The following is a 27,859-nucleotide window of genomic DNA, read 5'->3' as shown; positions in this document are numbered from 1 at the left end:
GTTTACGCAAATATTCTTACATCATGTGTAAACCCAGCCTCAAACCTCTACCTCAGCATCAGGATATCAGTAGCAGCTCTGCTCTCAGTTTTCACTCATCGTGCTCCGATAACAGCGTCAGGCACCATCATCTGTTTGTGTCAAAGCTGTGCGGCATGAAGTCACTTCTTGCACTTTGGTTTTATTTCATGTTGCAGGCTCTCACACCCCCTGCAGTAAAACATGAGAGCCAGTTAAGTTTGAGAGGCAAAGAAACTCCTTTGTGTGTTTACATTTTGGTATTTCACTCTTCACTTACTGTTATATCTGTTACACTGTTTACTGTCCGTTCTGGAGGAGCGATGTGAGAGCGGCTGGCGGCTGTGTTTACTGTCTGCTGACTTGACACTGCGGTCAGAGGCAGAGTCTGCAAAGACACAGTGCAAAGTATCTGCTTGTGCAGTCTTTGAACATGGTGTTGGCTGCTGTTTTTACAGAGAAGAAGGGTTATTTTTACCTTAAAGGAAGACTTCAAATGATTATATATCAATTAATTACTTAATTCTTGATGAATTCAAGTCAGAGAGGTCAATGTTTACCAACAACAGCAAAACCATATCAGAACATTTGTTTACAAACTCAACTCCAGCAGTATAATCCATGTCTCATTTGATCATTCATATGCTCAGTGCCTCTCAAACAGACGGCACTTTCTGATGGGGAACTGACCTAAAAGTGAGATTCGTCCCTGCTCTCTTCGAAGCCAGACTCCACTGACAAAAACAGTCATTTTACCTCACTAAACATGGAAGCTGCTGGTCTACGGCTGTTTGATGAGTCATTTGTTTATGTTATTGTGTGACTTTGGAGAATGCGAACTAACCCTATGAAACACCAAAGTCACACAACAACAAAAACTGACTAATCAATCAAGGCAACGATAGACCAGCAGCTCCCATGTTTAGTGCAGTAAAATTACTGTCTTTGTCAATGGGGTCTGGTTTTGCAGAAATCATAGGTAAGTTTCTCTTTCCGTTCAGCTCCCCATCAGAGAGGACTGTCTGTTTGGAAAGTACTGAGCCTACGACTGGATAAATGAGATTTGGATTATACAGCACAAGTTGTGTGAGAGGTAGTAAATGGATGTTTTGATATAGTTTTGTTGTTGTTATATGTGGACCCCTATGACCTCAATTCATGGGGAATTTTTTCAGTCTTTGGATTCTTTGTTCACAGTGGAGTCGTGAGAAAAACAAAGTTTTCTTCACAAATTCAATGTAACACAGGGTGAGTAAGTGATATACAAATGTTCATTTGGGGGGTGAGGTATTCCTTTAAAGGGTGCAGATGCAGCCATATTATATCGTGCAAACGACTCCCAACTTAACTGTGTGGACCATGTCTCTGTATTTGTAATGCATGTACCCAGGCCCTCATACTGAGTCTCTACCATGCAGGACTCAGTGATTATCTCCATCTGTGATCCTAACAGTATTTCTCCTCTACATCATCCCATTAAAACACTATTTGTGCTATGCTTCATTTCCGTTCATCCTCATTCACTATGGGCTGTAACTAACTCCTGCGTTAGCATCACGCTTCATTTACACGTCCACGCAATGTGGGCTCAGTCTAACTCCTGCACAGAACATTGACACTTAATGGACAGGCTGAAGTGGCTGTTTTGGCCAGAGTTCTATATAATGAGACAGTTCTGACATGTGGAGGGGGTCGGTCTGACAATGCTTTGGCTTCAACTGCCAGGTAATATCAGAGCCCTGGAAATTCAGCTTGGATTTTACCGTGGGAACAGCTACATGTCATTTCAGTGTTTTGGTTTCCTGCATTTAGTCTGACTAGTAGCAGAGAGGAGTCAAACGTTCTGGAAATGGGTGTTTTACTAGGTCCTGAGAGACTAAGGGATTTGTGTGTGTGTGTGTGTGTGTGTGTGTGTGTACCTGAGGCTGTGGAGAACGAGGCTTCCAGCTGACTTTGTCTCCTCAACAGCAACTCCTCTCTCCTCAGAGCTGCCACATACTTGGAGTAGGACCACGACAACTAAGGGAACATTTCCAGAAATCCAGTCAAATCCAACGTGATTAGAAAAACGGTTCAATTAGGGGATCGAGTTTCTCCTTTATAGTCTGTGGTTAGAATTGATGAGGCCTTGTTTGGACTTCATGCTGTAATTGAGTTTATCTTCATCGCGGCAGTTTTTACTTTAATATGTTGTGCTTTCAGATAGTTATCAAAAGGAAATCATTTAATTTGGTTTGGCTCCCTTCATATGATACATTTTACACAAACACATCTTCAGCTCTACATTCATAATGTTTCCCCATTAGGACATTTAGACTGTTCCTTACCGGCTGTGTGGGAGTCTGCACTCTGCTCTGTGTCCTCCACTGTTTTTTTCCACCTATTCCCCCTTGTTCTTCTTCTACCTCATCTTCATCATCCATCTCTTCCTCCTCTCCAAAACTTGACTCTGGTCTCTCCAGCTCTTCCTGAACAAAACAAGTCAGACTGAATAGAGTTAGTTTTTACTAAATTCTTTCTTGTTCTCGACACTATTGCAGTAGTTTTAGAGGTTGTTTAATTACATCTATTGCTCACTCATCAGCCTTTATTCCCTCTCTGTGGACTGTTTCCTCACCTGAGCTCTTCTTCTCTCATCCTCCTCCTCCTCTTCCTCTTCCTCCTCTTTCCTCCTCTGTCTCCGTACTCTCGCTCTGTGTTTGACTCGTTTCTCTTGCAGCAAAGGAAGAAGTTGCTCCTCTTGGACGCTGCTGCTCAGCTCTTGAAACTCAGGCCAAAACTTCAGCAAAGCACTGAACACTGACATCTAAGTACACAGATAAAAGGCACACACATGCAACACTGGAAGGAATACACAAGTCATACACTTACACACACACACACTACCTGTGCCTCTCTGAAGATGTAAGGGCCCAGCTCATGGCGTTTCTCCAGAACATGCTTGGCCTGTTCAGGAGGGATGTCTATCTGCAGGGCAGGGGGCATGGAGGAGTTGATGAAACAGTTAATGATGGTGGAGATCTTCTGCTGGATGGTGGCCTCATCGCTGTGGGAATGACAGAGGTCCTACGTACGGGATGAGAGGGGACAGAGGACAAATGAAATATGTGGTAGGAACTATTTCTAATAACTTTATAATAATACCTGTATTTGTATAGCACTTTCTAAACAAGGTTACACAGTGCTTCACAAACTGAATGGAGATAAAACAATAAAATACAATTACAATAGTTGAAAACGTTAAGAGCTAAGAAAAATAGTGGGCAAGGCAAATGAGGCAAAACATTTGAAGCAATTATCTAAAAATGAGAAATGTGCTAGCAAGCCTCATCTCCTCAGGTAGAGACTTCCAGAGTGTCGGGGCCCTGATGACAAAAGCCCGGTCACCTTTGGTTACCAGCTTTGACCTGGGGACGACTAGCGCAGGTAGGCTTGAGGATCTCAGGTCAAGATTTGGAGCGTAGGGAGTCAGTTCCACTGCTCCTGATATGTTTATAATATAACTGAAATTGATATTCCAGATTTGCAAATGGATTTTTTGAATTGAGATAAGACAGCTACAGAGGTTAAAGATCCCATATTTTCCCTATTAACTGCTTACTGAACGCAGTGGGATCTTACATAAACACACTGTTTTTCTGCCAGAGTTCGAGCTGTTTTTGTAATTTCACATGAGAGATTTCCATATTTGTGTTTTTCTCACTGGTTTGAAGTGGGGCTCATTTGGAAAAGGTGATGTCACATATTTCTGCGCACCAATCAGGATTGAGCAACATCTGAGTCAAAATCTAATGATGGTTTGTGGCTGTTTGCTGATGTTTCCAGGTCACTGTCAATTAATTCTAATCAAATCAGACCTGGTAAAGCAGATTAGCAGAGTTTGTGAGTGGTGAAAAAGATTAGGAGTTTAATATGAGTTTAAGAAAACTTTGACTTTGATGGCTGCTTATTTAGTCATGGATATGTAATGTTATCGAAAAATAATTTTATGTTATTAATTCTAATACAAGTGAAACTACGTTTTTTTAGGGGCCTTGAGATGAGGCATAAAGATACCATCAGCGAGCAGCATTTTTTTCTTATCATTAATGATTCCCTACACATACATTTTAATACATACAAATATTTTACTTGGTAAAATAATTTGTGTCTTATAGTTTTTCTAAAATAAAAGAAAACTAACTCACATATTAAGATTACTTCTCCTACTACTCACTGAAAAATACAGAATTGCCGAAAATGCCAATCTTAGTTTTAAAAGTTTAACCGCTAGACACAAGATGTCTCCTACTTTACTAACAAAAAGTCCATTTTTAGGTGTATATGCACCGGGGGTTTCAAGTTTCGACATTGTACACTGGCCAAGTGGAACCTAAGTGACATTTTGGTCAAAATTGAGTTTTATTTATCAAATGAAAGCTCCCGACTTCTACTGCCAAAAGGGTACTTGTGAATTATAAACCAATCCATAGTTATTAATCAAAAACCAAAAGACTTTACACTGAACTCTTTGAGCCTGAAAACAACATAAGTACACTTACTCACTTACATTTAAACACAAAATACTGTTTATTAAGTATATCGTCATCCACATGCTTATGAAGTTTTAATATTAAAGATCAATGATGGTGGTTTTTGTTTTGGCTGTGCTGTAATGTCACTGTCTGGTTCTCACCACTCATTGCGACGTCACAAAATCTTGTTCATAATAACAAGTCGTTCCCCCCTTTGGCAAATGAATGTGAAAACAAACTGCACACACATCATTCTGCACAGTGAAGCTCAAACATCCAAGTGAAGAAACAATGAGCACATTTTTATTGGAGGGAGACTTAAAGTATTCCCTAAATTAATATGGAGGCACACAGGAAAGATGAGACAAAGTCAAAAGGCGCACAGACCGTGTGACCCACCAGCACATCAACCTCGAGCTGTTTTTGCTTCTTGTACCTTATATCTCTGCACCTCCAGCCAGAAGAGCACATCATTTTCTAGGAAGTCTCCCTTCAGAGAGACAAAGTGCTGGAACTGCGTACAAGTGACGGGGTTGAGAAGGATCCGTCGAAACAACAGGATCTCTTTGGAGGAACTCATCCACAGGCCCTCAGCCTGCAGGGACACACAGCAGAGGATGTTAGGGTGGTAAGGACACTGTAAGCTATTAGTTTAACTTTTCAGGAGAGGACAATTCCCTCAGGGATAGATAAAACACATGTAATCACCTTCTTATGTGTAAACATTATAACAAAACACAAAACCTTATAAATGTGTCAGTGTTAGAGGATACAGTACAGTGTGCTCCTGAACAACAGCAGTAGAGATGATCTGTGACCTATGAGCTCCAGTCTTTCTTAGCTCACAGAAAACTGAGATAATGATCCTCCTTTATCCAGAAAACCTGCTCTTTGCCAATGATGAGATAATGATCATAAAGACGATAGTCACAATCATGTATGAAAACTCCTTCCTGTAATCATCCTGCTTGAAATGTGAAATGTTCATGTTTTATATCTGCGTTCTGCTGTGGAGCGGAGATGAGAGGACAGGAACAGAGCTGCATGGAAAACACTCCAAACACTATTAAAGGAAGGTTAGTAATGCTGATGCTTTAATCTTATTTATCCTGGATCCAATTTGGGAAAACTAACCACAAGGCCAAAATGGTGTTTGACAAAGCCAGTGCTCGAAGCCAAGTCATGAACTAAATCACACATGCTTTCAGGCCAGGAAATGCCTTATTTCTCTCCATTCAAAATATCCAGCCTCCCCAGAGGATTTCTCCTTACCTTCCAGGCTTCTCTCCTCGTTCTGCGTCGACGGTAGATGTGCTGTGCGAGCCTGTCTGCTGCTTGGGGCTACCACACACAGACACACACAAAAGGTCAAAAGTCAGAAACTGAGTAAACTAGAATTAACAGACACTGAACACCTCTCAAACCTCCCTGCTCTGCACTCGGCTGCTCTTTGTCACTGCCAGTAACTAAAGCTCTCTCTCCTCTTTTACCTTTAACCTTCCCTCAGTTTTTATTTCCTCTGCTCTATTTCCTCTGATCTCCGCTTAAAGCAATCTTTACCCCTCTGATGTCATCTGTCTCCCACCCCCGGCTTCTCCATCCGCACCTTAACCCTCTTTTCCACCCTTCCACTCACCTCCTCCTCCAGCGTGTAACGCTAAACTACGTCTACCTCTCATTACTTAATGAGAGGATCCTTGTGACCAAACATCGTAAACTTGATAACATAATGAGGCAGAGCAGCGGAATCTGCGGTTTATGCGTTACCACCTGATGAGGCAACCTGAGAGAGCGACTGAACAGTGACAGTGTTTAGTGGTTTCTCACATAGCAGAGCCACTAATGTGTGTCTGGCTTATCACTGTTTACTCTCTAGGTCGTTATACAGCAGGGATCTAATGCTATAATGGAAAATAAAATTAACGTGATTAATCATTTCTGTACATGGCAAATATCCTGCTCAATAATGGCCATGTGTTATGTATAGAAAGGCTGAGGACATTTAAAGAGTAACAAAAGCTATCATTTATAAACCTAAACAAGTTGGAACACATCAAAACCTAAAGATCATTGTTTTTAATCCTACAATATTGTATATACTTTTCCATATCATTATGACAGCCGCATGAACCTCTGTGCAAATACTGTCCATAAGCATGGTGTCCATAATGTCTGACATCTAATGACTTACTCACTGATGACTTTAAAGGAATACTCAACCCCCTAAATGACCATTTGTTTATCAATTACTCATCCTGTGTTATGTTGTATTCCTTAAGAAAACCTTGTTTTTCTCGCATGCCTCCATTGAACAAAGAATCCAAACACAGAAAAAAGTCTTTATGAATTGAAGTCTAAACTAGATCAAAACACCTGTCATCAAACCCTCGCACAACTCGTGCAGCATAATCTCATTCATCCTGTCCAGCTTATCCACTCCATTTTTTCCCAAAATAGACAGCCCTTTCCAACCGAGGTAACTTATGATGCTTTGATAAACGTCACTGTATAGTCCATGTCAATCCATTAGCGATACAGATTCTCAGCTGAGGAATATGTCACAAATGCACTTTGTCCAACTTGTTGAGCTAAAACTTTACATGAAAGTCACCTAACTAATCTGTGCAATTACAGTAGTGCGTATTGTAGGCTCGTCTATAGCGTTGTGTTTTTGTTTTTTCATTTTACAAGGGGACCTACTGTATACGTGATGCAGAAAGTCTGAGCAAGAATATTGTTATATTTTATTTGCAAGGTTGTTCTTGCTCTAACTAAACTATTTTATATGTTTGTAGTGTTCTCCATACAATAACGTTACCACTTTGAATCTTGCTTTTATGCTTGGTCCTGATAGGTTGATGTCTGTCTTGCACTGCTAGTATAATACAACTAATAGAACACTGACTAGGAAATTGATTAGTTGATTAGTATTGGTATTCATCACAGATAATACTCAATCAGTAAAATTCATTTCACTTGTATGTGCATGTATCCACTAACCTGATTACCACAGATACATGACACTGTGATTTGAACAAATGCTCACCTCCACCAAAAGCATTTTAATGTGGTGGTTATATACAAAACTGTTACCTGATATCTCAAACCTGATGTAACTTAAGTGCTTTAGAACTACCCAAAGCAATAGTTTGCCATTTGGGGAAATACTCTTAGTCCTGTTCCTGCTGAGACTTGGGTAAAGAGATTAATGTCACTCTTAAGCCTGTCCATTAAACATTAAGCCACAGCCAGCAGCCAATAAACCAGCAAAATCATTATCTTAACATAAAGACTAGAAATAGAGGGAAACAGCAGCCTGGCTCTGTCCAATTGTAACAACATCTCCCTAACAGCTCCTCTAAATCTCACTAATTAATACATAGTCAACATCTTGTTTGTGCAATCCATAGAGAAACTGAAGCGTGGGACTTTTTCTTGGCTGGGACCAGTAACTTCCTAAAGTCTCTGCTGGTTTACTGGCAACTGCTCAGAGCCAAGAAACAGCCCACCATATAATCCCCCATAAAACCACAGCTTTTTAAACATTGTTTTTTTTTTGGTATGAATTACATCAAGATATAACATGTTAATTAGTGAGCTACAGAGTTCCCAATTTTAAACTTTGAACAGGGCCAGGAGAACCGTTTCCAGTCTTTATGCTAAGCTAAGCTAACTGGCTGTTGACTGTGGCCTTGCAAAAAAAGCCTATTTCCCAGACAGTCTAAACCTTATTGTCTGCTTTTAAAAGTCCAGTGTGTAGAATTTAAGAGAGTATATTGGCAGTAATAGAAGAAAATATAAGTTGTCTGTCTTTAGTGTATGATCACCCAAAAATAAGAATTTTTGTGTTTTTGTTACCTTACAATGAGTCGTTTATATCCACACGGGGAGCGGGTCCTCATCTACGGAGATCGCCATGTTCATCACAAGGTTTCTACCATAGCCCACAACAAACAAACCAAACACTAGCTCTAGATAGGGCCACCCACATTTTCACGTCATCCACCATAGTTAGCAGCCCCTCTATGACTTGAGCCTCGGAAAAACCCTGATTTTTTAAAAGTGAAACAGCTTTATTCAGTGTTTTTTGTGGTTTTAATCATCAGGTCCATTTGTTTTGAAGAGGAAGAGACCTCTGTAGATGATTCAGCAGGTGGTAAAATCCTCACCACTAGATGCCACTAAATCCCCCTAAATCTTACACACTGGACCTTTAAACAACTTCTGGACTGAGATGACCAATTGCTTATGTTAGTGTTAAGAATCAGGATGTCCACCTTTGGTTTGTCTTTCACTCTCTCTGTGAACTCTGCTGTGGACAGGAACAGAGGCAGCCATTGTTTCTCAATGTGACTCCTGATGATGTCCTGGATCTCCACAGCGACGGGGTTCGAGAGACATTCTAGCTTCAAACGCTCCAGCCCACCTGCCAGACGCAGTATCTGTACACACACAGAAGAAGATGCAGTCAAAGACCCAGTAGAGGCAGATGGTTGTGTGTGTTAATGTATTTGATATGAACGCTAAAGATATCTAAAAACATAAAGAACATATGAGGAGGACAGACTCAAAAAAAAAAAAAAAAACTGCCCACAGTGGGAAACTGAAACACTGAAAACCCCTCTCATTCCTGACTCCTGCTGTGTTCTTCATCATTCCCACAATCCCACTGTTCTCTTCATCTCCCCTGCCTGCTTTCTGTCCTCATACATTGATCTGGCCATGTCTGCCTATTTATATCTTTTATATTTTCTCTCATCTCATTTTGCACGCACACAGCCATGCATGCACACATACACTCACACACAGGCTTCAGAAATCAGAACCAGTCGTGCCATTGGAGTGGGAGTCAGCAGATGAAAGGAGGCCAATCTGTGACTGGATGACTGAGTGATTGAAAGAGTGAAGGGCCAAAGCAGTAAAGCTGTCAGTCTCTCTACATCGCTCACGCAGACAAGAACCAACGCTGAGATGCAAGAGCGGCAGCCAGGCCCAATGCTACAGAGTTAGAAGCACTAGAATTGGCATCTTCACTCAAATGCACAGTTAGAATCATTATTTTTATGGTATTTATGAGATGAGGGTGACAAATGACAAAGGTCATGCACCAGAGTTGAAGTGATGTCAATAAGTACACTTTATGTTTCTCTCTTAACCCAGTCTGCATCAAGGACACTCTGAAACCAGGGTTCTTCAATGGCCATTACTTTAAAATATTGTGTAGCAGTGATTACTAACCAAGGGTATTTACCAGTTGGCGAGGGTCATGTGGAAAAATTTTAGAGTAGCTCAGCAATTTTTTTTTTTTTTTTTTTTTAAAAAGGAAGAAATAAAAACCTGAATACTGGCTGTTGTGATCGAGTGCGTGAAAACTAGTTAACAAGCAAGTGAGAAGTCTGAACATTAAATTCACAATGTTCAGACCAGTCTGTAAATGTTGAAATACCTAGCTAAAACTAATGAATAAATGAAAATAGTCATATAAATGTAATGGGTCAATTGCTGAAAGGGTTAAAATACAACCCCAATTCCAAAAAACTTGAGCAAAATGTGAATAAAAACAGAATGCAATGATTTGCAAATCTTTTATGATCTATATTCAATTGAATTCAGTACAAAGACAAGATATTCAATATTCAAACTGATCAACTTAAATGTTTGGGGTTTTTTGTAAATATACGCTCATCCAGAATTTGATGCCTTTAATGCGTCCCAGAAAAGTTGGGACAGGAGCAACGAAAGATTGGGAAAGTTGTTGAATGCTCAAAAAACATGTGTTTGGAACATGCCACATGTAAACAGGTTAACTGATAAAAGACTGAAGTGTCATGACTGGGTATAAAGGGGCATCCTTGAAACATATCATTGTTCACTAGCAAGGATGGTCACTTTGTGAAGAACTGCGTTGGCAAACAGTCCAACAGTTTGAGAACTCTCAATATCCAATTACAAGGCATTAAGTGATTTCACCATCTACAATCCATAATATTATCAAAAGCTTCAGAGAATCTGGACAAATCTCTGCTCATAGGGAACAAGGCTGAACGCCAGCCCTGAATGCCCATGACCTTTGACCCCTCAGACTGCACTGCATTAAAAAATCAACCTGATTGTACAAAGGATATTACTACATGGGCTCGGGAGCACTTTGGAAACCTACAAATATATGTTAAGACTCTACCATCCAACAACAACAACATCCAGACACACTGCTGACTTCTCTGGGCCCAAGCTCACCTGCGAGGAACTGACACAAAGTAGAAAAGTGTGCTGTGGTCTGACAAGTCCACATTTCAAATTGTTTTTGGAAACCATGGACGTCCTGTCCTCTAGGCTAAAGAGAAGAAGCACCATCCAGATTGTTACCAACACAAAGTTCAAAGCCTGCATCTGAGATGGTAGGGGATGTGTTAGTGCCCATGGCATCATGGGTCACTTGCACATCTGTGAAAGCACCATGAACGGTGAAAGGTACATACAAGACAATGTGCCACATTCTGCACGTGTTACAACAGTGTGGCTTTGTAGTAAAAGAGTGCAGGTACAACACTGGGCTGCCTGCAGTCCAGACCTGTCTCCCATTGGACATGTGTGGCGCATAATGAAGCACAAAATACAACAACAGAGACCTTGGACTGTTGAGAAACTGAAGTTGTATAACAAGTAAGAATGAGAAAGAATTCCACTTTCAAAACTTCAGCAATTAGTGTTGTCAGTTCCCAAACACTTACTGAGTGTTGTTAAAAGAAAAGGTGATGTCACACAGTGGTAAACATGCTCTTGTCCCAACTTTTCTAGAACATGTTGCAGTCATCAAATTCGGAATTAGTGACTATTTACATAAAACAATCAAGTGTATCAGTTTGAACATTAAATATACTGTATTTCGATTGTACTCAATTGAATATAGGTCAAAAAGCATTTGGAAATCATTGCATTCTGTTTTAGTAACCCCAGCTACAAACAACGGACCAACATTTGAAAAAGTTGCTAAACGTAATAGTCGAAAACTAGCTTGCATTAAACGTATTGGATACATGAATGAAATAAAGTATAACACATTTGAAATAGTTAACTAAATGTCTTGAATAAATAGTTGAAACAGCTAAATAGTATTACACATCTGAAAAAGTTAGCTTCTGCCACAAGTGGTAGTGTTACAAATGGAAATGACCAAACCGACCTAAACACTTTTGCTTAATATAATTAATAATGTTAAATAAAATCCAGTTTCAAATCAATTCAATTGAATCCAACAACATTTAAAATGCAGTGATATGGATGAAGGGGTGTATGCGATTATCTGGCAGGGCTGTGGGGGTACGTCACAGAAAAAAAAAATTGGGAACCACTGTTCTATTCATATGAAATAATGCTCATATCTGATACTGTATAAGAAATACTACATAGCAACCATCTCTGTTGTCCTAAAAGACATATTAAGGCTCACCGCTCTGTGTCCTATCTACTCATCCTAGCTCTACACAGCATGCCCTCCTGCAGTAATCCTAGAATCCAGAAACCTAATCTCAGACTATAAATGTCAGGAGAGATTTCATCCTACTGTCATTGTTACTGGAGCTGGTTTTCTTTGCGTTTCTGGATCCAAACCACACTCTTCTTCTTCTCATTTTAATTCTAACCATGTCCTCTCATCCCACCGACACCCTGCTGTCAGAGCTGTCAGCGTGAAGTCTGCATGATGCCAACGAAGGCAGATGGGAAATTGTGTGAGAGCCGCAGCAGCCTCTGTTTATCAAATCTGGATGTTGAGCCTCAGCTGGAGCTCACATCCCACTTTAGGATTGTCATGTCATGGGCACCATGTTTCTGCTGCTGCCTCTCTAATGCTTTCCCAGGAAGCTGACAATAATTCAATTCCAACGGAGATGCAAAAATGAGTATGTTTCCCAATACAACCGAACATATTGTATTTTCATATATCACATGATTGACTGACGTACATCATTCTGTTGCTCCGTTGTGGCGGGGCTGTCAGAGCCAAAGAAGTACTTCCTGTTGAGGTATTTGGTTGCGATATGAGACGATCTCTCCTGTCTGACAGCCTCATCCTTCTGAGAAGTCCTTCTGTACTGTTCCAGATCCAGCCAGCATGTCAGATGGATACTGAGCAGAAACACACATGTTCACAACAACCATGATATTCTTATATTAACTTCAGTGCATTGTATACATCTCACACACATTTTTGTGTGTATTTTCATACTGCATTCATTTCACTTTAATGTGAATATGACACACATTGTACAAGTCAGGCACAGTGTCATGCTTTAAATCTGTTGTATATACATATTTGAGTAAAGCAGGGCACATGAGTCTGAACAAAGGACAAATGTCTGATATACAAAGTATGTGGTTATACTGCTGCTCACCTGGCATCCTGATTCTTTAGGAAAGACATAAAGTGCCCAATTTCATGGCGGTGACGAAGTAAGGAACCTAGACGATAGCCTTGGTAATTTGGAGACACTCTGGACCAAGAGTCAGATGCCTGAGGGCCCTTTGAGGAGGGAGTTGAAGGTGTGTTAGGAGAGCGAAATAGCATGGAACCACTCTGCTCCACCTGTAGAGACACAGCGGCAGAAGGGAGAGAATAAGGGACAGAGATGGAGCAAGAAAGAGAAAAATAAGGTGTGGTACAAAAGTCTTAACAGAGATATTTCCACATCACCTAATACTACCCTCAGATGTACTTAAGTCACCGCAGTATGACACTATTTTAAATGGCACGTTAAGGCCAAGTAATATAGTCTTGGACCAGTATATAACCAACATAGTTACTAAGCAATACATAAATACTGGAGGGAGGCCATTTTCACATTATTGACATAAGCTGGTTTATGCTCACAGGTGTGTGTTTATTGGCTATTAACTACAGACCAATGTTTTATAAATCTGTGGAACTCGTGGATGCTGGCTGACCTGTTTCAGTCGGCACTCGGATTCCTCGTGCAGACTTTGGAGTTCCCTGTACTCCGGACTGTTGATGCAGCGCACCTCCTCCTGCACACGCACCTGGACACACACAAGTACATAAAGCCAGTTACAGCTGCAACGATTTGTTGATTAATTGGGTAGTCAATCAAAAGAAAATTGATCAGACACTACTTTAATAATCAATTCATCATTTATCAATATTTGAACAGTTGGTCAGACAAAACAAGGCATTTAATGACATCACCTTGTGCTAACATTGTGATCTTCACTGTGTTCTGACTAGACCTAACAAATATACAAATAAACAATTGGTAGATAAATCAATACTGAAAACTGTTAGTTGCAGTGCTAAAGCCTGAAAACCTTACAAATAACTCTAAACATGTTTATGTTGCTGCACATATGAATATTGTACAGACTGACTGGACATTTCATTGTGTAATTGTGTGAGAAAGCCTCTTTTTCCTCAGTGGGGTCAGATGTCTGAGTGTTGCATATCATGTCAGTAGAGCTCGTCAAAACAAGGATGTTTATCCATTTGAAAGCCAATTTCTCTCATCTGTCGACCACTGTGCCAGCTAACCTGTACATATAAGAAAACCCACTTTCTCCACATAAAAGGGAAGTGAATCAAACTGTAAATACACTGTGGTTACCTTCTGGAAGGACTCTTTGTCCCTGCTGACCAACAGTGTCCATGGCTCCAGCAGGATATTCAGTACGTGTTCCTCAACCTTGTCAAACAGCTCCTCAAAAGCGGGCATCAGTTGGTCATACACCTCTCTTCTGATGTCTTCATCAACACTGATAGTCCTCTTGGCAGAGCTGAAGAGATAGGTGGAGTAAAGGAGCTGAGAAGAGAAGAGAAGAGAAGAGAAGAGAAGAGAAGAGAAGAGAAGAGAAGAGAAGAGAAGAGAGAGAAGAGAAGAGAAGAGAAGAGAAGAGAAGAGAAGAGAAGCTCATAAAAGTGTCATCACTGTAGAAACATTTCTCCTCTCAACCACCATCACTTCCATCATCACTATTGTTCAGTGCTCTCATACACAATATTCACTATCTCTCATCACTGCTGCCATCACACCACATAAATGTCACTCATTTAACCCTCTTGGCCACGGCACGATGGAAAGACCATCTAAATGTCATTCCTTTGGTGAACTAAAGGTTAACTGAAGGAAAACAGATTTCACTGTGAGGTATTCTGGACCGCTCCGCTCAGCTTTCCTCCCTGGTCCAGCTGTAGCCAGACAGGGTGGTTCTGGGTGACTGGACTGGCGCAGAGCTGGGGGGGTCTGACTCACTTGTTTTTATGGGCGTTTAAATTTCTCCACTTAGTGAGGGGTAAAGAGGGCAGAGAGAAGCAGAGAGGGGAACGGGAGTGGCAGGCCAAGACAGCACGCAAACAGCAGAGTGTGGTGAGCAGGTGTGTGAGTAAAAGGGAGGGTAACATTAAATGCTATGTTCAATCTCTTTTTCATTGCTTTGGTATTTTATAACTGGTAGCTTTTTATACTTTTTTTTAATTTTTTATTTTTTTGTTCTCTGCAGCTTTAATTCTTTGTGATTCATTCTTTTTCCTGGCGTCCTTTCTAAAAGAGGCCTCTTTATCTCTCTGGATATCGTATTCCACCGCATGAGTAAGCATCTTAATTAAAGTTTTGAATTAGCTATAACTTATTTTTTCCATAGAAAACATGAGTTACACAAATGTACCTATTTTTTATTATTTGAAATTGGTTTGATGTTTCACAGTTGGCCTTGGCAGCTAAATTTGAGAAGAAACCTCAGAAAAAAATCCCGAAATCATGAGCAATTTAATGCCTTGAATAGAGTGTTGTTATTTCTTGGCAAACGGAAAAGTAAAGTTATACAAGAGGAGTATTTCATGACAGGAAAACCCCGACAGGCACACCAAGGTACCAGAAACTATCTGCGGAAACAGCCTAGACTCGACTCCAAGTGGAGACATCTTATCAAATCCACTCAGCCTAAAACTGAAACTGCAAAAATACTCAAACTGTCATACCACACACCAACTGACTAACCATTTCATTTATTTGTAAAATGAGAAAATTCTTCATGGATTATTGCTTTGTGGAAAAAACAATGCCTCCTTCTCCTCTAGGGCTGCAACTAACGATTGTTTTTATCGTCAATTAATCTGTTGACTGTTTTCTGAGTTAAATGATTAGTTATTTGGTCTATGAAATGGCAGAATTGATAAAAAAAATGATAAGGGTTTCCCAAAGCCCTAAAATTAAGTCCTTAAATGTCTTGTTTTGTCCACAACCCAAACATATTCAGTTTGCTGTCAAACAGCAAAAAACAGAAGCCAGAAAATCTTCACATTTAAGAAGCTGGAATCAGAGAATTTTAGTTGGTGTGAGATGAACGTAGGACACCCCCAAGTGAGATTTTTAGCAGAACAACTTTGGTCTTGATCTTGTGTTTCTTTGAGAGTGTGTGTGTGCCGACCTGTGCCTCTCTCTGTACTCTGTAGGGGTCCAGTCCATCCTGATAGAACAGCTCATGGTAGTGCTGCAGGTCAGTCCAAAAGTTAACGGCATTCTCCCAAAGCTGAGACAAGAAAAGAACCTCACTAACCTGTCATCATGGACTGTGTTTATCACATCAAATTTAAAAAAAAGTACACTTGAGATGTTATTGTTCCACGATAACGATTATGTTTTAATTTGCAATCATGTTTAACTGTGATGGACTGTATAAAAGTGCAAACAATTCAGTAGCTGCTATTGTACCTGGTTTCCAGATTGTTCACAGAATTTTGTGAAGTATAAGCCGGCATACGAGTCAACACAAAGAGCCAGTATCATCTTTTCCATTCTTCTGCTGCTCAGTAACTGACTTCTGCTAAAATATAACTGGTGAAATACATAAACAGAAAAAAAAAATATTTCCATCATTGCTTAATCGGACAATTATTTTTTAACAATTCATTGTTATTAGAATGTGCAAAAAATAGTGATAAATGCCCATAACAATTTCCCACTGCCAAAGGTGACATCTTGAATAGCTTATTTTGCCTGATCCAAAATCCAAAGATATTCAAGTTAATAATATAAGCCAGAGAAATGTAGCAAATCCTTGTGTTTGATAAATGACTTACAGTATTTGCTACTGATTTTCCATCGATCAACTGATTAATTGACTAATCATTTCAGTTCCACTTAGAACTATAGCAGCCAAAATACATGACTGCATGTCAGGCAGTGAGCCCACCTGCTGCCAATGAAATCACAAGGTGGACCACACAGACAGTAAGAGCTTCATTCTCTTGTTTTTGCTTTGTTTCACGTGTAGCTTCGGAGGTTTCTTTTCCCCGTCTTAAAAGTTTCATGCACCAAGTGGTATCATATTGTAATGTTCCTACCTGTGTATGGACAGCGTGGGTGGACTGGGGCAGACATGTGTCAGGGCCGAGAGGAGGCAGAGTCATAGAACCATGGTGGGGCTGTATGTCTGATAGAGGGATAGCACAGCACTCTGTCCACAGCTCTAGATGAGGGGAGTCATCACGGTCGTCCTGAACATACTGGGACGTCCAGAACCGAGGAACCCTGTGGGAGACGGGGAGAGAGAATTACCAAGGACATTTATACAAAGACTTAACCCTATGTGTAAAATTACAGAACAGCATGCTATGATCTATCTTATTATCATATGATGGCAAGTGCAAAGGTTATTGCCTTACATTATATGTAGTCTATCAAAAAAGTAAAGCAGAAAGTCATATGTATGGACACACAAAACCTATAAACATTGCACACAATACTGCCAATTGTGAGTCTCACCAGTAGGAAAGCAGAGACTCAGTGAGGCAGGGCTGAACTGAGTGCAGTTTCTCCTCTGTCCAGCAGGGGGAGGTAGTCAGTCCCAGTCTGGAGAGCAGCTCCACATTGAGACTGCTCTGGCTGCTGCTCAGCAGGTACCGGCTCCTCATCAGGACCAAATTTCTGATTAAAATAACACATTACATTGCTTCTATCAGATGTATTCATACATTTCCAAAATACAAGTACCATTCCTTTTTCTTTTTATAGCTGCAGATGCCATCCAAAGAGTGATTACTTCAATATCAAACCATGGTGGTTAAACAGAGGCTGTTAGATTTCGTGTCAGCGGTAAAAAGACCAAGTTTATTTCACCAGAATAACAACTGAGTTTTATGATGTAATGTTTACCGGTTCTTCCGCTGTCTGTTCTGTGTAGTTTTCAGTCTCTCTATATCCATCCAGAGGTTAAGAAGTTTCTCTCCTGGCGTTCCTTGCAAAAAGTCCTTCAACTCATCCAGGCCTGGTCTATTGTCATGGCAACAGGTACCATGGCAACAAATATCAAGGATATTTTCCTGGTCTGTGCCTCTGCTCCCCACCTCCCTATTCTTATTAAACCACTCTGTCTTTTCTTTAACTCCACTCCCCCTCTTGCCTTCTTGAACTTTCTCTTTCTTTCCCCCCAACCTTTCTTCGCCTCCATCAGCCGAGTGCTGGCAAACTTTACATTCACAGGATCTGTCTGTGCTGGCACAGTTTGTCTGGTCTCCTGATTTGCTGGAACAGTCAGATGTGTTTGCCTGGCTCTGAGCATCCATCGCACACAGTGCATTGTTAAGCACCTGTTTAACAACTTTGGCAGCCAGGTTCTCCAGCTGTAATTCAGAAGACTCATAATTCTGGCAAGCTGATGGCTCAGTGAAGTAGAGGCTCAAGTCTGGTTGTGAGGTCTGAAGTTCCTGGGTTCTCTCACTTATAAGGTTAAAAGACAAGGAACATGAGGAGGACAAAGAGGAAAAGGTACATGGGTTCTCTGGCTCAGAACAGCCAGAGAAACATCTGGATGATTCCCTGCATTCTGTGATGATATGTTTCTTCTGGCCAGAGTGTAGACTCCTAACATTGTGCAACCCCACTGACCCTGAACAGCGAGGAAAGAGAAGGTAAGAGTTGTTACCTGCATAACTAGAATTCAGCCTGCACACACATACAGCAAACATACATGAGCAAATGGAAACTCACTCAGATAAATACCTTGTTTAGCTGAAATGTCTTGAGAATGTGAGCATGTTAGGACTTTTAGGAACTTGTTATTTTCCTTGTCAGATTGGGAGGGAAAATGCAGTTGTGGGGCTGACAAGGTGGTTCGACCTGAACTGCCTTTCCACCTCTGGATTGGGAAGATTGGGTTCCTCTGAAACAACAACTTGGCTAGTCTGGGAAAGAAAAGAAAAAAGATACACTACCAGTCAAGGACAACACAAGCATTTGTCTTTTTTTGAAGCATTCATGCTACAATAAATGGAATCAACAAACTTAGCTATTGTTATTTCTGCATCACAGCATGTATGTGTAGGTTGTAAGTAAGCATCAGGGCCCCATCCCTGCACAGATCAGATGACTGACTAAGGCCTCACACAAGATAGTAGGGCAGTAGGGCAACTGATCTTAAAGAGACAGTTAACCCCAAGATTAAAATTACACCAATTCCTCTTACCTGTAGTGCAGTTTTCATTCTAGATTAATTCAGTGTGAGTTGCCAAGTGCTGGAGATATCAGCTGAGGAGATGTCTGCTGTCTCTCCAGTATAATAGAACTAGATAGCACACAGCTTGTGGTGCTCCAAGTGCCAAAAAAATATACACTTGAAAGACTCAACAGCGATGTCTCTTTCCAGAAGTCATGACCCAGTTAGTCAAGATAATCCACAGACCTTGCTGTGAGCAGTTTGATGTAGGAAGTATCTTCTTTCTACCAAACTACACCCAGCAAGTGTATTATCGTGCAGTAGGAATTGTGCATCAACTCACTGACGAGAGACACATGCTCATGACAACGTGAGATATAAACATTAATCCCCAGCTGAGTTGGCTAGCTCAGTAATGCTAGCTGACCTAGCAGTAGTTGCAGTATTTGTATCTGTGTGGTGATACAGTTGGCAGATGTAGTTAAAGTCAGAAAATAGTTCCTCCATGAAACTGCTCACAACAAGGTCTGTGGATTATCTTGAGTAATCAAACCATGATCTCTGGAAAGAGACATTGCTGTTCAGTTTGTTAAATGTATTTTTTGGCACATGGAGCACCACAAACCGAGTGTCATCTAGTTCCATTATATTGGAGAGAAGGCAGACATTTCTCCGCCCGAAGTCTCTCACACAAAAACAGTCTAGACTGATAACACTACAGGTAAGAGGCAAGAGGCAAAATATGTATTTTTGAATTAAGGGTGAACTTTCCCTTTAAACACTGTCACAAAAAGCTAATATCGGTATACCGCACTGTGCTGCTATACCAGAATAACTGAGAAAATATTGTACAGTCGCAGCTAACTAAAGCAAACAATCTTGAAGCTCTAGGTTTGTATAAAGTATTTTTCAGGTTGTAGCAGAGCTGAGGCCATGACAGTTAAGTCAGCAAATAAAGAGAGAAACTGTAGAGGCTATTAGAGGCACAACCTGGGTCTGATAATAATTTCACAAATGAATGATAAAAATTGAACAATAAGTTCAGTAATAATATAATAGCACGTCACTAACATGATGTAAATAACATAGAACTATGCACTACTAAAACCAATGCAGAGTGTAGAGGTGAAACAACTTTTGTTTTGTACATGTAGTAGGTCCAAAAACAAATCACCCAATATGTGTACTACCTGTATTCACTGTAGCAGTCACTTTGAAGGAAAAAGGGCAATCTCTCCTTCAAGATCCACTGAATTCCTTGCTCTCTGTCCAGACACTGCAAAGGTCAGGGAGACAGGTTCCTCAAAACAGACCTCTAAATCTTCAAAACCAAAGATGTTCAACTGTTGATCTCCACATAAAGGAATTATTCACTACTTACACAGACAGTGTAATGGTTGTCTACTGGAGGGGTTCTGGCCAGCACTGTGGGGTCACCGGTAAGGAGTTGTGATTTGCTGCGGTGTAAGACTGATCTGATTCTTCTGGAGACACACTCAGCCGCCTCACTCACTATCTCAAACTGCCCAGTCTCCTGGTTGTACAACAAAGCCTCTGGGAAAGACTAGACAAAGATTCAAGGGTGTTAGAAGGGTGTGGACGTTTTGTCAAAGATATGCTACATTTATACATCAGGACTTCCTTACTGGCAGAGTTAGGAAATCATTAAAGAAGTGAGCCAAAACATCATCAGAGGCAAGGCAGTTCTCCTGCATGGAGATAAAGAATAAACACTATGTGAAGACATTTTGCTCAACTCAAAGTTCTGTTACACATGGACAAAGTTATTAAGTGTTAATAATCAAAATGTATACTTACAAAATTGCCAGCAGTTAGATGGGAAAACTCTTCAAATACAAAGTAAAACTTTAGTTACCAAACCAACATTAGCTCCAAAAAGTAAACTGAAATTTCTTAAAAGTACAGCTCTTACCTGTTGAAATTACTCCACACATTGTTCACTTCAAAAACACAAATGCCTGTACAGGTTTATCAAACTAGCTGTCCAGAAAGTCGAGCCAGGCAGTCACATTTGAACACTCGACCACAAACCTCTCAGTGTAATTACAGACACACTGCAGGTTGCTATGGAAGTGGACTCATTTTCAAAACACAGGGGGCGGTAAAAGTTTAACTAGAGAAGCCCAGAGAGAAACAAACGCAAGTTAGTGTTTCCGTCTGTGTTGCAGCTTGAGACCTAAAAATTACTTTATTCTATAAGGTATTCACATAAAGTACATTACTATAACTATCTGTAATCAGTAACATGTTGTAAAAAGTCAAATGAGAAGAACACTGTTGCAGTTAAGACATGGCAAGGTCAAACCACTAGATGGCGCCAAAAGCCGGCAAATTCAATTGTACATACAACAGACTCAATTCAGAAAGGCCCAAATATTTCACAAATGAGGGACAAGTGTATATGTAAAAAAATCTAATTTATTTTAAAACTGCTGTGAAAACACATTGGTAAAAGCTGAAAATCTCAGGAATTCCAAAAAACATTCTGTACAGTTGATCGATGTGTATGGAAAAGTACATCAACAGCAAAATTCATTGTTCGGCTGACAGGACTTCCTTCACATTCATAATTAAAAACACACAAAGTAAGAACTGTGTTGAAAAAAAAAAGGGTGAAAATACAGTACAAAGACAGGTACAGAGACACACTGATAAGTACAGGAGTTGCTCTCATGTACTGGCTACAGATCAATTTCCTTATTGCTAAGCCTCGATTTCACCATTAGGTAGAAAAAAAAATACTTAAGTGACTTTGGCATAGCAAACAAGAACTCATAGTCTTCTAACATTTCGCTTGCTTTGAGCACTTCCTGGAAGAATTATGTCCTTCTTGCGACGGCCTACAGATTGGCTGCCACACTCTCTAGAGCCGTGGAAAGCACACAAGCAGGTTGTGCAAAACTGGAAACCACAGTCAGCTCTGCTGCAAACTCCTTCCCCTTTCACTGAGTGGCACCTTGCGGGATGCTGACATCGAGGGCAAGGCTTGAGGCACTCATCGCTGAAGAGAGTTTTGGCAACCTGAAAGAAAAAAAAAAAAATAGAAATGACTTAGAGTAAATGTTTCATGTGAACTTCCCTCGGCAGTTCCTCAGTAAGATAAATTAGAAACCCCATTCATCCTCCACTGAACAGCAATCAGCACAAACAAATTATATCCAAACATTACATATAATCTTTAAGGAAATGGAGCGTAATGATTTTAAAACTCACTTCTAGGAATTTATCCCGTTTGCTGCTACTGCCGCCTGAATTTAAGATGCTGTGCTGTGATGGGGTTAAAGTGCTATTTCCTGACTGCGGGGTGCAGTAGCTGGACGTCCGAGACTGAGCCTGAACCGTCTTGAGGGCCGACCTCTTAAGCAGAGCCAGTCTTGTCTCTGCTTCAGGGACATGGACAGCACCACCCAGCTAAAAGACATCAGCACAAAGTTAGAAGCTCATTTCAACTATTAGTCACCATCAGTTGATATCCGTACTGACAAGCTGCTGGATGACAGTGAATCAGTCATTCATGTCGCTTTCCACTGAATCACATCAGACAAAAAACTGCTATTGTACTGGTCTCTATGGGATCGCATTTTATTCACACTGCTGACCACACACACACACATAAATGTCATAGTTAATGCTTTTCCTTTGCTGGCAGATAGAAAATAACTGCTTGAGGAAAACAGTAGAGCTGCAACAACTGAGGACTCCAGCTTGTTAAATGTGAATATTTTCTGTTTCTTTACTCCTCTGACAGTAAACTGAATATCTTTGGGTTGAACAAAATAAGACATTTTAGGACATCCTCTTGGGCTCAGGGAGACAATAATTGCCATTTTTCACAATTTTCTGACATTTTACAGACCAACAACTAATATAGGTTAATCGGGGGGGAATCAACAGATAAATTGATAATGAAAATAACAGTTAGTTGAAGCCCTACAAAACAGCTCAAGCCACGGTGCCCCACGTTACACCTGTATACAGATACAAGACTTTATTTTCATTGGCCAGCCATCAGCAATAGTTGCAAATATGGCAAATCGCTTACCTCAAGAGCAGCCTCCACTTCACTCAGGTAGTTTCTTCTCTTCAAACTAGCTCGCTTGTCTTGTTGGATGATTTCGTTCCACCTCTTGCACACCTGACCACAACTGCCAAACACAAATAGATGCATGCATGAGATCAGTGTTTTCAGTCCTCATTCCAACTTCAGTGCTGTGTGAGGGTTTGTTAGGCATCATGTTTTGATTAATAATTAGCCTTTATGTTAATTTCATAAAGCGCAAAAAACAAGTCCTGTGCTTTGGTCTAAGCTAAGCATCCATAATACGCTGAATGAGTTCTACAGGATTCTGTCGAGGTATTGATTGTATTAATATACTTATCTATAACTCAATGCTGCCATCACAATTTAATTATCAGTTTAAGAAATGATAAGTAAACAAACTACTTATCCTTTGAGAAGTAAGGAAGGTGTGCTTACCTGTAGATGCTCTCGGGGGTCAGGTGGCTGAGGATAACAGCCAGGATGTGCCTGAGGTTCCTCTTCTTCAGCTCTGTGAGTATGTCCACTTTCCCCAGGCCCATCTTCCTGCCAATCAGCCCTGCCAATGGCATGGTGGTCCTGAACCCCAGAACCTCTGTGGACTTCAGCTGGTCCTTAAGGCTCGGACTCTGGCCATCAAACATGTGTGCTCTCTGCTGGCACATAGCATGAACCAGCTGCAAAGCAGGAGTCAGAGAGAGATTGACTGGGGTTGTTCTGAGAGGAGTGACATCTGGATTCGCTGGAGCTGTGCTAAAAGGTGTCACGTTTTGTGGCTTGGTGGTAGTTGCTCTTAGTGGGGTGGCATCATCTTGTTTTAAAGAGGTGAAACTATCAGAGGTTGTGCTATTAACACATTTAGCAGAAAGGACACTGCAAGGGGTGGCATCGTCAGTAAAAACCTCATCTTCTTTAGAAAGACTATGGCACTGACGAAGATATTCATGCTTTCCCTCTGCTGGGTCTTCCTCAGACTGAGAACCCCCTTCTTTAAGGGTTGAAAGCCTGTGTTGACGCTGCAAACGGGAGCGCCGCTTTGCCTCTGCCAGATTGGGGGTTTCACAGTTTCCTCTGGAGGACAAAAGGAGCAGCTCCTGATATGAGCCATCATGGTCCACAGAGGAGTCTCGGGATTTATCAAGGGAACTAAAACCACTGTCTTCACATGCAGACCTGTTCCAGGGTTAGAAGGTGGAAGCATGTTTTCTGATTAATGTAGGGAACATTCTTTTATTAATTGCTTCTCCAAGTACTTGGCTGATAAAATGTACAAAAAAATTTTAAAAAGTCAAATATCAAAAAGCACGTACCTGATATATCTGGGTGTATGTGTGGATGACGGTGTAGACAAGACACTTGAGCCGTCATATAGGTTATTGGTCACACCACTGACTGGTGATTCAGAGATTTCCTTAGACGAGGCAGGCAGGGATTTGATATAGCATGGAGTCTCAATATTACTTTGATCAGATGCACGAATGCTCTCACTGAAATCTGCATCTGAGAGTGAAACTCTTCTTTCAAAACTGGCAAAGTAACCAGAGTTGAGTTTACCATCTTCAAGAGTGGAGGTCCTCACCTGAGTGAAGAGAAGACGACGTTTCCTACTAGATAGTGGCAGATCCTGCTCTGATTTTAAAGTGCTTGATGCAAAAGCCCCAGTCACAGTGTCTAGAGAGTCAAACGATGCACTGAGCCAGTGTTCAGACCTGGTGGAAGGCTCAGTCTTTCTGTTGCATGGTGACCTTGTGCTGTCAGTTTTGACATCTGTGGTGGCTTTGCACATTAGAAGTCTGTGTCGCAGTGAGGCATGTCTTTTGTATGCTTTAGGAGTTTCACACCAGCTAACTGCTGATGGCCGCTGTGTTCCTCTTGAGTCTTTGCCCAGAACTCCAACTGGTTCTCTGGTCTTCTCCTTAGGAGTGCCTGAAAGCCTGAGGTTCTCTTTAGGTGTTTCGCTGAATTCTACTGGAGACAAAGACCTACAGGAGTCGACTCTGCAGATGCTCTGTGGGCTGTGGAACAAACCTGAGTATCCACTGTCAGAGCAGTCATCATAGCAGTGCTGTCCTTTGCAGCTCGCATGGTAGACATTTGATTCAGGAGTGCACTGCATCTTCCTCCTCCAGCGTGCACTTTTTGTCCCATACACTGTATTCACCAAGTGGGAATGATGTCAGCTGACCTGCAGACAGTAAAAAGTTGTGAGTGAGCCTACTCAAGGACAAATGGGCAGCAGTCAGGGACTGTTCTTCACTTATCAGAGGATGGGGGTGGCTGGGGTGGGATTTTTTTTTTTTTTTACTCTCCCCAAAGCCACAAATCTTTTTTCCTTGTGCCCCCGAGTGACTTGGGGAGAATGCATGACCCTCACTCTGCCATAAATTTGTTGTTAGATTTTAAAAACGTATGCTTTGTTGTTTGAGAGTTAATAGTTGAGGATGAAATCCTAGAGTTAGACAAAAAGTCTTGGTTTTTCACTCTTGTAATGAATGCTAGTTAGTGCAAAAGGGTTTATTTTTGGCAAAATTTTAAACGAAACATGTAGGATTAAGTGATTTTGATGAAACATCACTATTTTAAGCTTAGATTTGGTTATTATTTTCCTGAAGTAAGACTTCGTCCCATATAATGTGAGAGACTGTCAGACATTTGAAAATCCAGCAATAATTTCTATTTTTACAGTTATGGCTTTCAAAAAAGGCGTAGTTTTGGAAATATTTAAAGAAAATATGCCTCGCAAAGCTGCCAAGTTTGGAAGGCATGATTTCACTAGAAATCTGGAGGTAAAATAAATACAAAAAAGTGCCCAAGGAATGAGTCTTAAAACCAGGAAACTAGTTAGCATTTTTCACACTCCCTGTTCCCTTGTCATGAAGTAATTTGGATTTTTGAATGGGGTTTTAGTTAGATACCTGTAAGAAGGTCTGTGGTTCACACAAGCTTAAGAGACTTCACATTTTTCTTTTATAACATAAAATACTTCAGCACATACCCCACTTGTGAACTTTGAAGCTTCTATGCCTCTTGAAAAAGGTGGTTGCTAACAAGTGGCTAAATGGGACTAAAGAGCGTTATCACATCGAGCCATACCAAACATGGCTTTACAGTCTTGTTATAGTGGTGACATTTCATGAGACCATAGTGTAGTTCTTTTATAGCCGAACATTAGTTTTTTACTTCTGACAATTGCATTTAGACTTCATTTGTTCATTTGTGGAGATTATCTTGCTGAACAAAACATGTAAGTATCATAAACATTTGTTGCCACAGAGCTTATTTTCAGCAATAAATCAAAATCCAATGGAAAAATTCCATAAGGTTTTTTGACAAGGAAACCAGGCAATGCTAACTTTCTTATTGACCTACGTCACCCCTGGGGCACTCTATACAGCTATTTAAAACTGTATGCCGCTCCCTTAAGCCGAAATAAAAAACATAAGTCCCTCCCCAATGCTTAAAATATTATTTGACATGCCTCCTCCTGTTTGCACCACCCCCCTCTTACAAGTAAGGAACAGTCCCTAACTGCGCCTTAAAGCTACGTAAACTAACGTTAGCTTAGCCTTCAACGTCTCCTGTGTTTGCAAGGTCTTACCATATTTCTAATTAAGTGTTGGACGCACTTTAAGAAATGAGCTTTATTATAAAAAAGATGCCGAAGGTATTTAAGTCGTTTTCAGCAGGTGGCAGTTTGTTAAACACAAATTGTCACAGAAAGTCAGCTGGTTCAACGTCAAACATTCTCAGCTGTCTCATTAGCGTTGCTATGAGAGGCCCTGTTGTCGATTTAAATGCCCCGTCGCGTGCTCTCGGTGATGCCGCTATAAAGTGAGCTGTAGCCGCCAAAAATAACAGCTGAACCCGACTAGCTGCACACTGCTGAGAGTGAAACCCGTGGACTCAGCCTGAGAGTGGCACACCCCCATATTGACCCTCGTTTGTTTTAGTTCCAGTTAGTTTACACCTGTTTATACTAAGGTTAACGTACGGAAAACAGCGGTTAGCGATTCAGTTTGGTCTGCGTGCCCTGACTAAGAGGGGGCCACAAATAACGACGTCACAGTGCACAAAGAAAGCACAATTGTTAAAATACACGAAATGCAGAATTCATTATACTTAACTGCACACAAGATAACGATAAATATCTTTATTTTACATTTAAAAAAAACCCACACATTATAAGACTCACTCGTTAGAGCAGTTATGAAATGATATGAAAACACCTGTCAATTACCGAGTTAACTCTTGTATAGGATATTGATATCTACCTAAAATCCTACTGCGTATTGTTTTGTCGGTGTGATGTCATCCAAATTGATAAATAAAACATTATCCAGTGTTACAAACTGAGTAACGTTACACGCATAAACACACAGTAACATTCAACATAATGACAAACTGACAATTTATCACCCTAACTTTAACTACGATAGCTTCCTAAAACCACAATCACTGCTAATGCTTGGTAAAAGTCAGTGGATCGTAAAATGCAAACAAAACATTATATTTAGCATTAAACATAAAATTATGAGAATAAAAATACTTACTTCTTCGTTAAACTGGGCTGACGTTAATGTAAATGCCGTGGACTCTGTCGGTAATGTTGTCTCCGTCGCTTCAGGTCTAGGCCTCAGCTTGCACTCCCTCGTCCTTGTTTCTGTTCGCTACATGTTCACCTGCAGGCAACCAGCAGCCACGTTTTCAAATTTGGAGCCCACTGTGGATTGTGTCAGGTGTTTCCGCTTTTTGAGCACCAGCTTCCTGTCGTGAGTGGTTACTATGGTAACAGACCCCGCGTTGCCGATGAGAGTGTGGCCCAAACTGA

At 40.7% G+C, this 27,859-nt stretch overlaps 2 protein-coding genes across 2 annotated transcripts; both read right to left on the bottom strand.

Annotated features, from left to right (window-relative positions):
* Positions 1–19: 19 nt before the first annotated feature.
* LOC126391721 (regulator of G-protein signaling 22) lies at positions 20–21,039 on the bottom strand. The gene is made up of 24 exons (XM_050046632.1): positions 20,905–21,039; positions 20,790–20,818; positions 20,618–20,680; positions 20,353–20,535; positions 20,162–20,247; positions 18,539–18,720; positions 17,693–18,425; positions 17,303–17,464; positions 16,882–17,068; positions 16,250–16,372; positions 15,966–16,067; positions 14,147–14,341; positions 13,476–13,568; positions 12,926–13,116; positions 12,497–12,659; positions 8,810–8,974; positions 5,805–5,873; positions 4,969–5,127; positions 2,905–3,084; positions 2,636–2,824; positions 2,346–2,486; positions 1,938–2,037; positions 299–406; positions 20–210 (listed from the first exon to the last, which is right to left on the bottom strand). The coding sequence occupies exons 1-24, from the start codon at positions 20,924–20,926 to the stop codon at positions 182–184; spliced, it is 3,654 nt and encodes a 1,217-aa protein (XP_049902589.1). The 5' UTR covers positions 20,927–21,039; the 3' UTR covers positions 20–181.
* A 361-nt stretch (positions 21,040–21,400) lies between these two features.
* Positions 21,401–27,739, bottom strand: fbxo43 (F-box protein 43). Its single transcript, XM_050046568.1, has 6 exons — positions 27,582–27,739; positions 24,342–25,216; positions 23,470–24,204; positions 23,035–23,137; positions 22,206–22,403; positions 21,401–22,013 (listed from the first exon to the last, which is right to left on the bottom strand). The coding sequence occupies exons 2-6, from the start codon at positions 25,145–25,147 to the stop codon at positions 21,765–21,767; spliced, it is 2,091 nt and encodes a 696-aa protein (XP_049902525.1). The 5' UTR covers positions 25,148–25,216; positions 27,582–27,739; the 3' UTR covers positions 21,401–21,764.
* Positions 27,740–27,859: the final 120 nt, after the last annotated feature.

Source organism: Epinephelus moara, chromosome 6 (assembly GCF_006386435.1).
Source record: "Epinephelus moara isolate mb chromosome 6, YSFRI_EMoa_1.0, whole genome shotgun sequence".
Classification (NCBI taxonomy): Eukaryota; Metazoa; Chordata; class Actinopteri; order Perciformes; family Serranidae; genus Epinephelus; species Epinephelus moara.
Note: the sequence above shows the minus strand (reverse complement) of the source record. Positions and strands in the feature narration are given on the sequence as shown.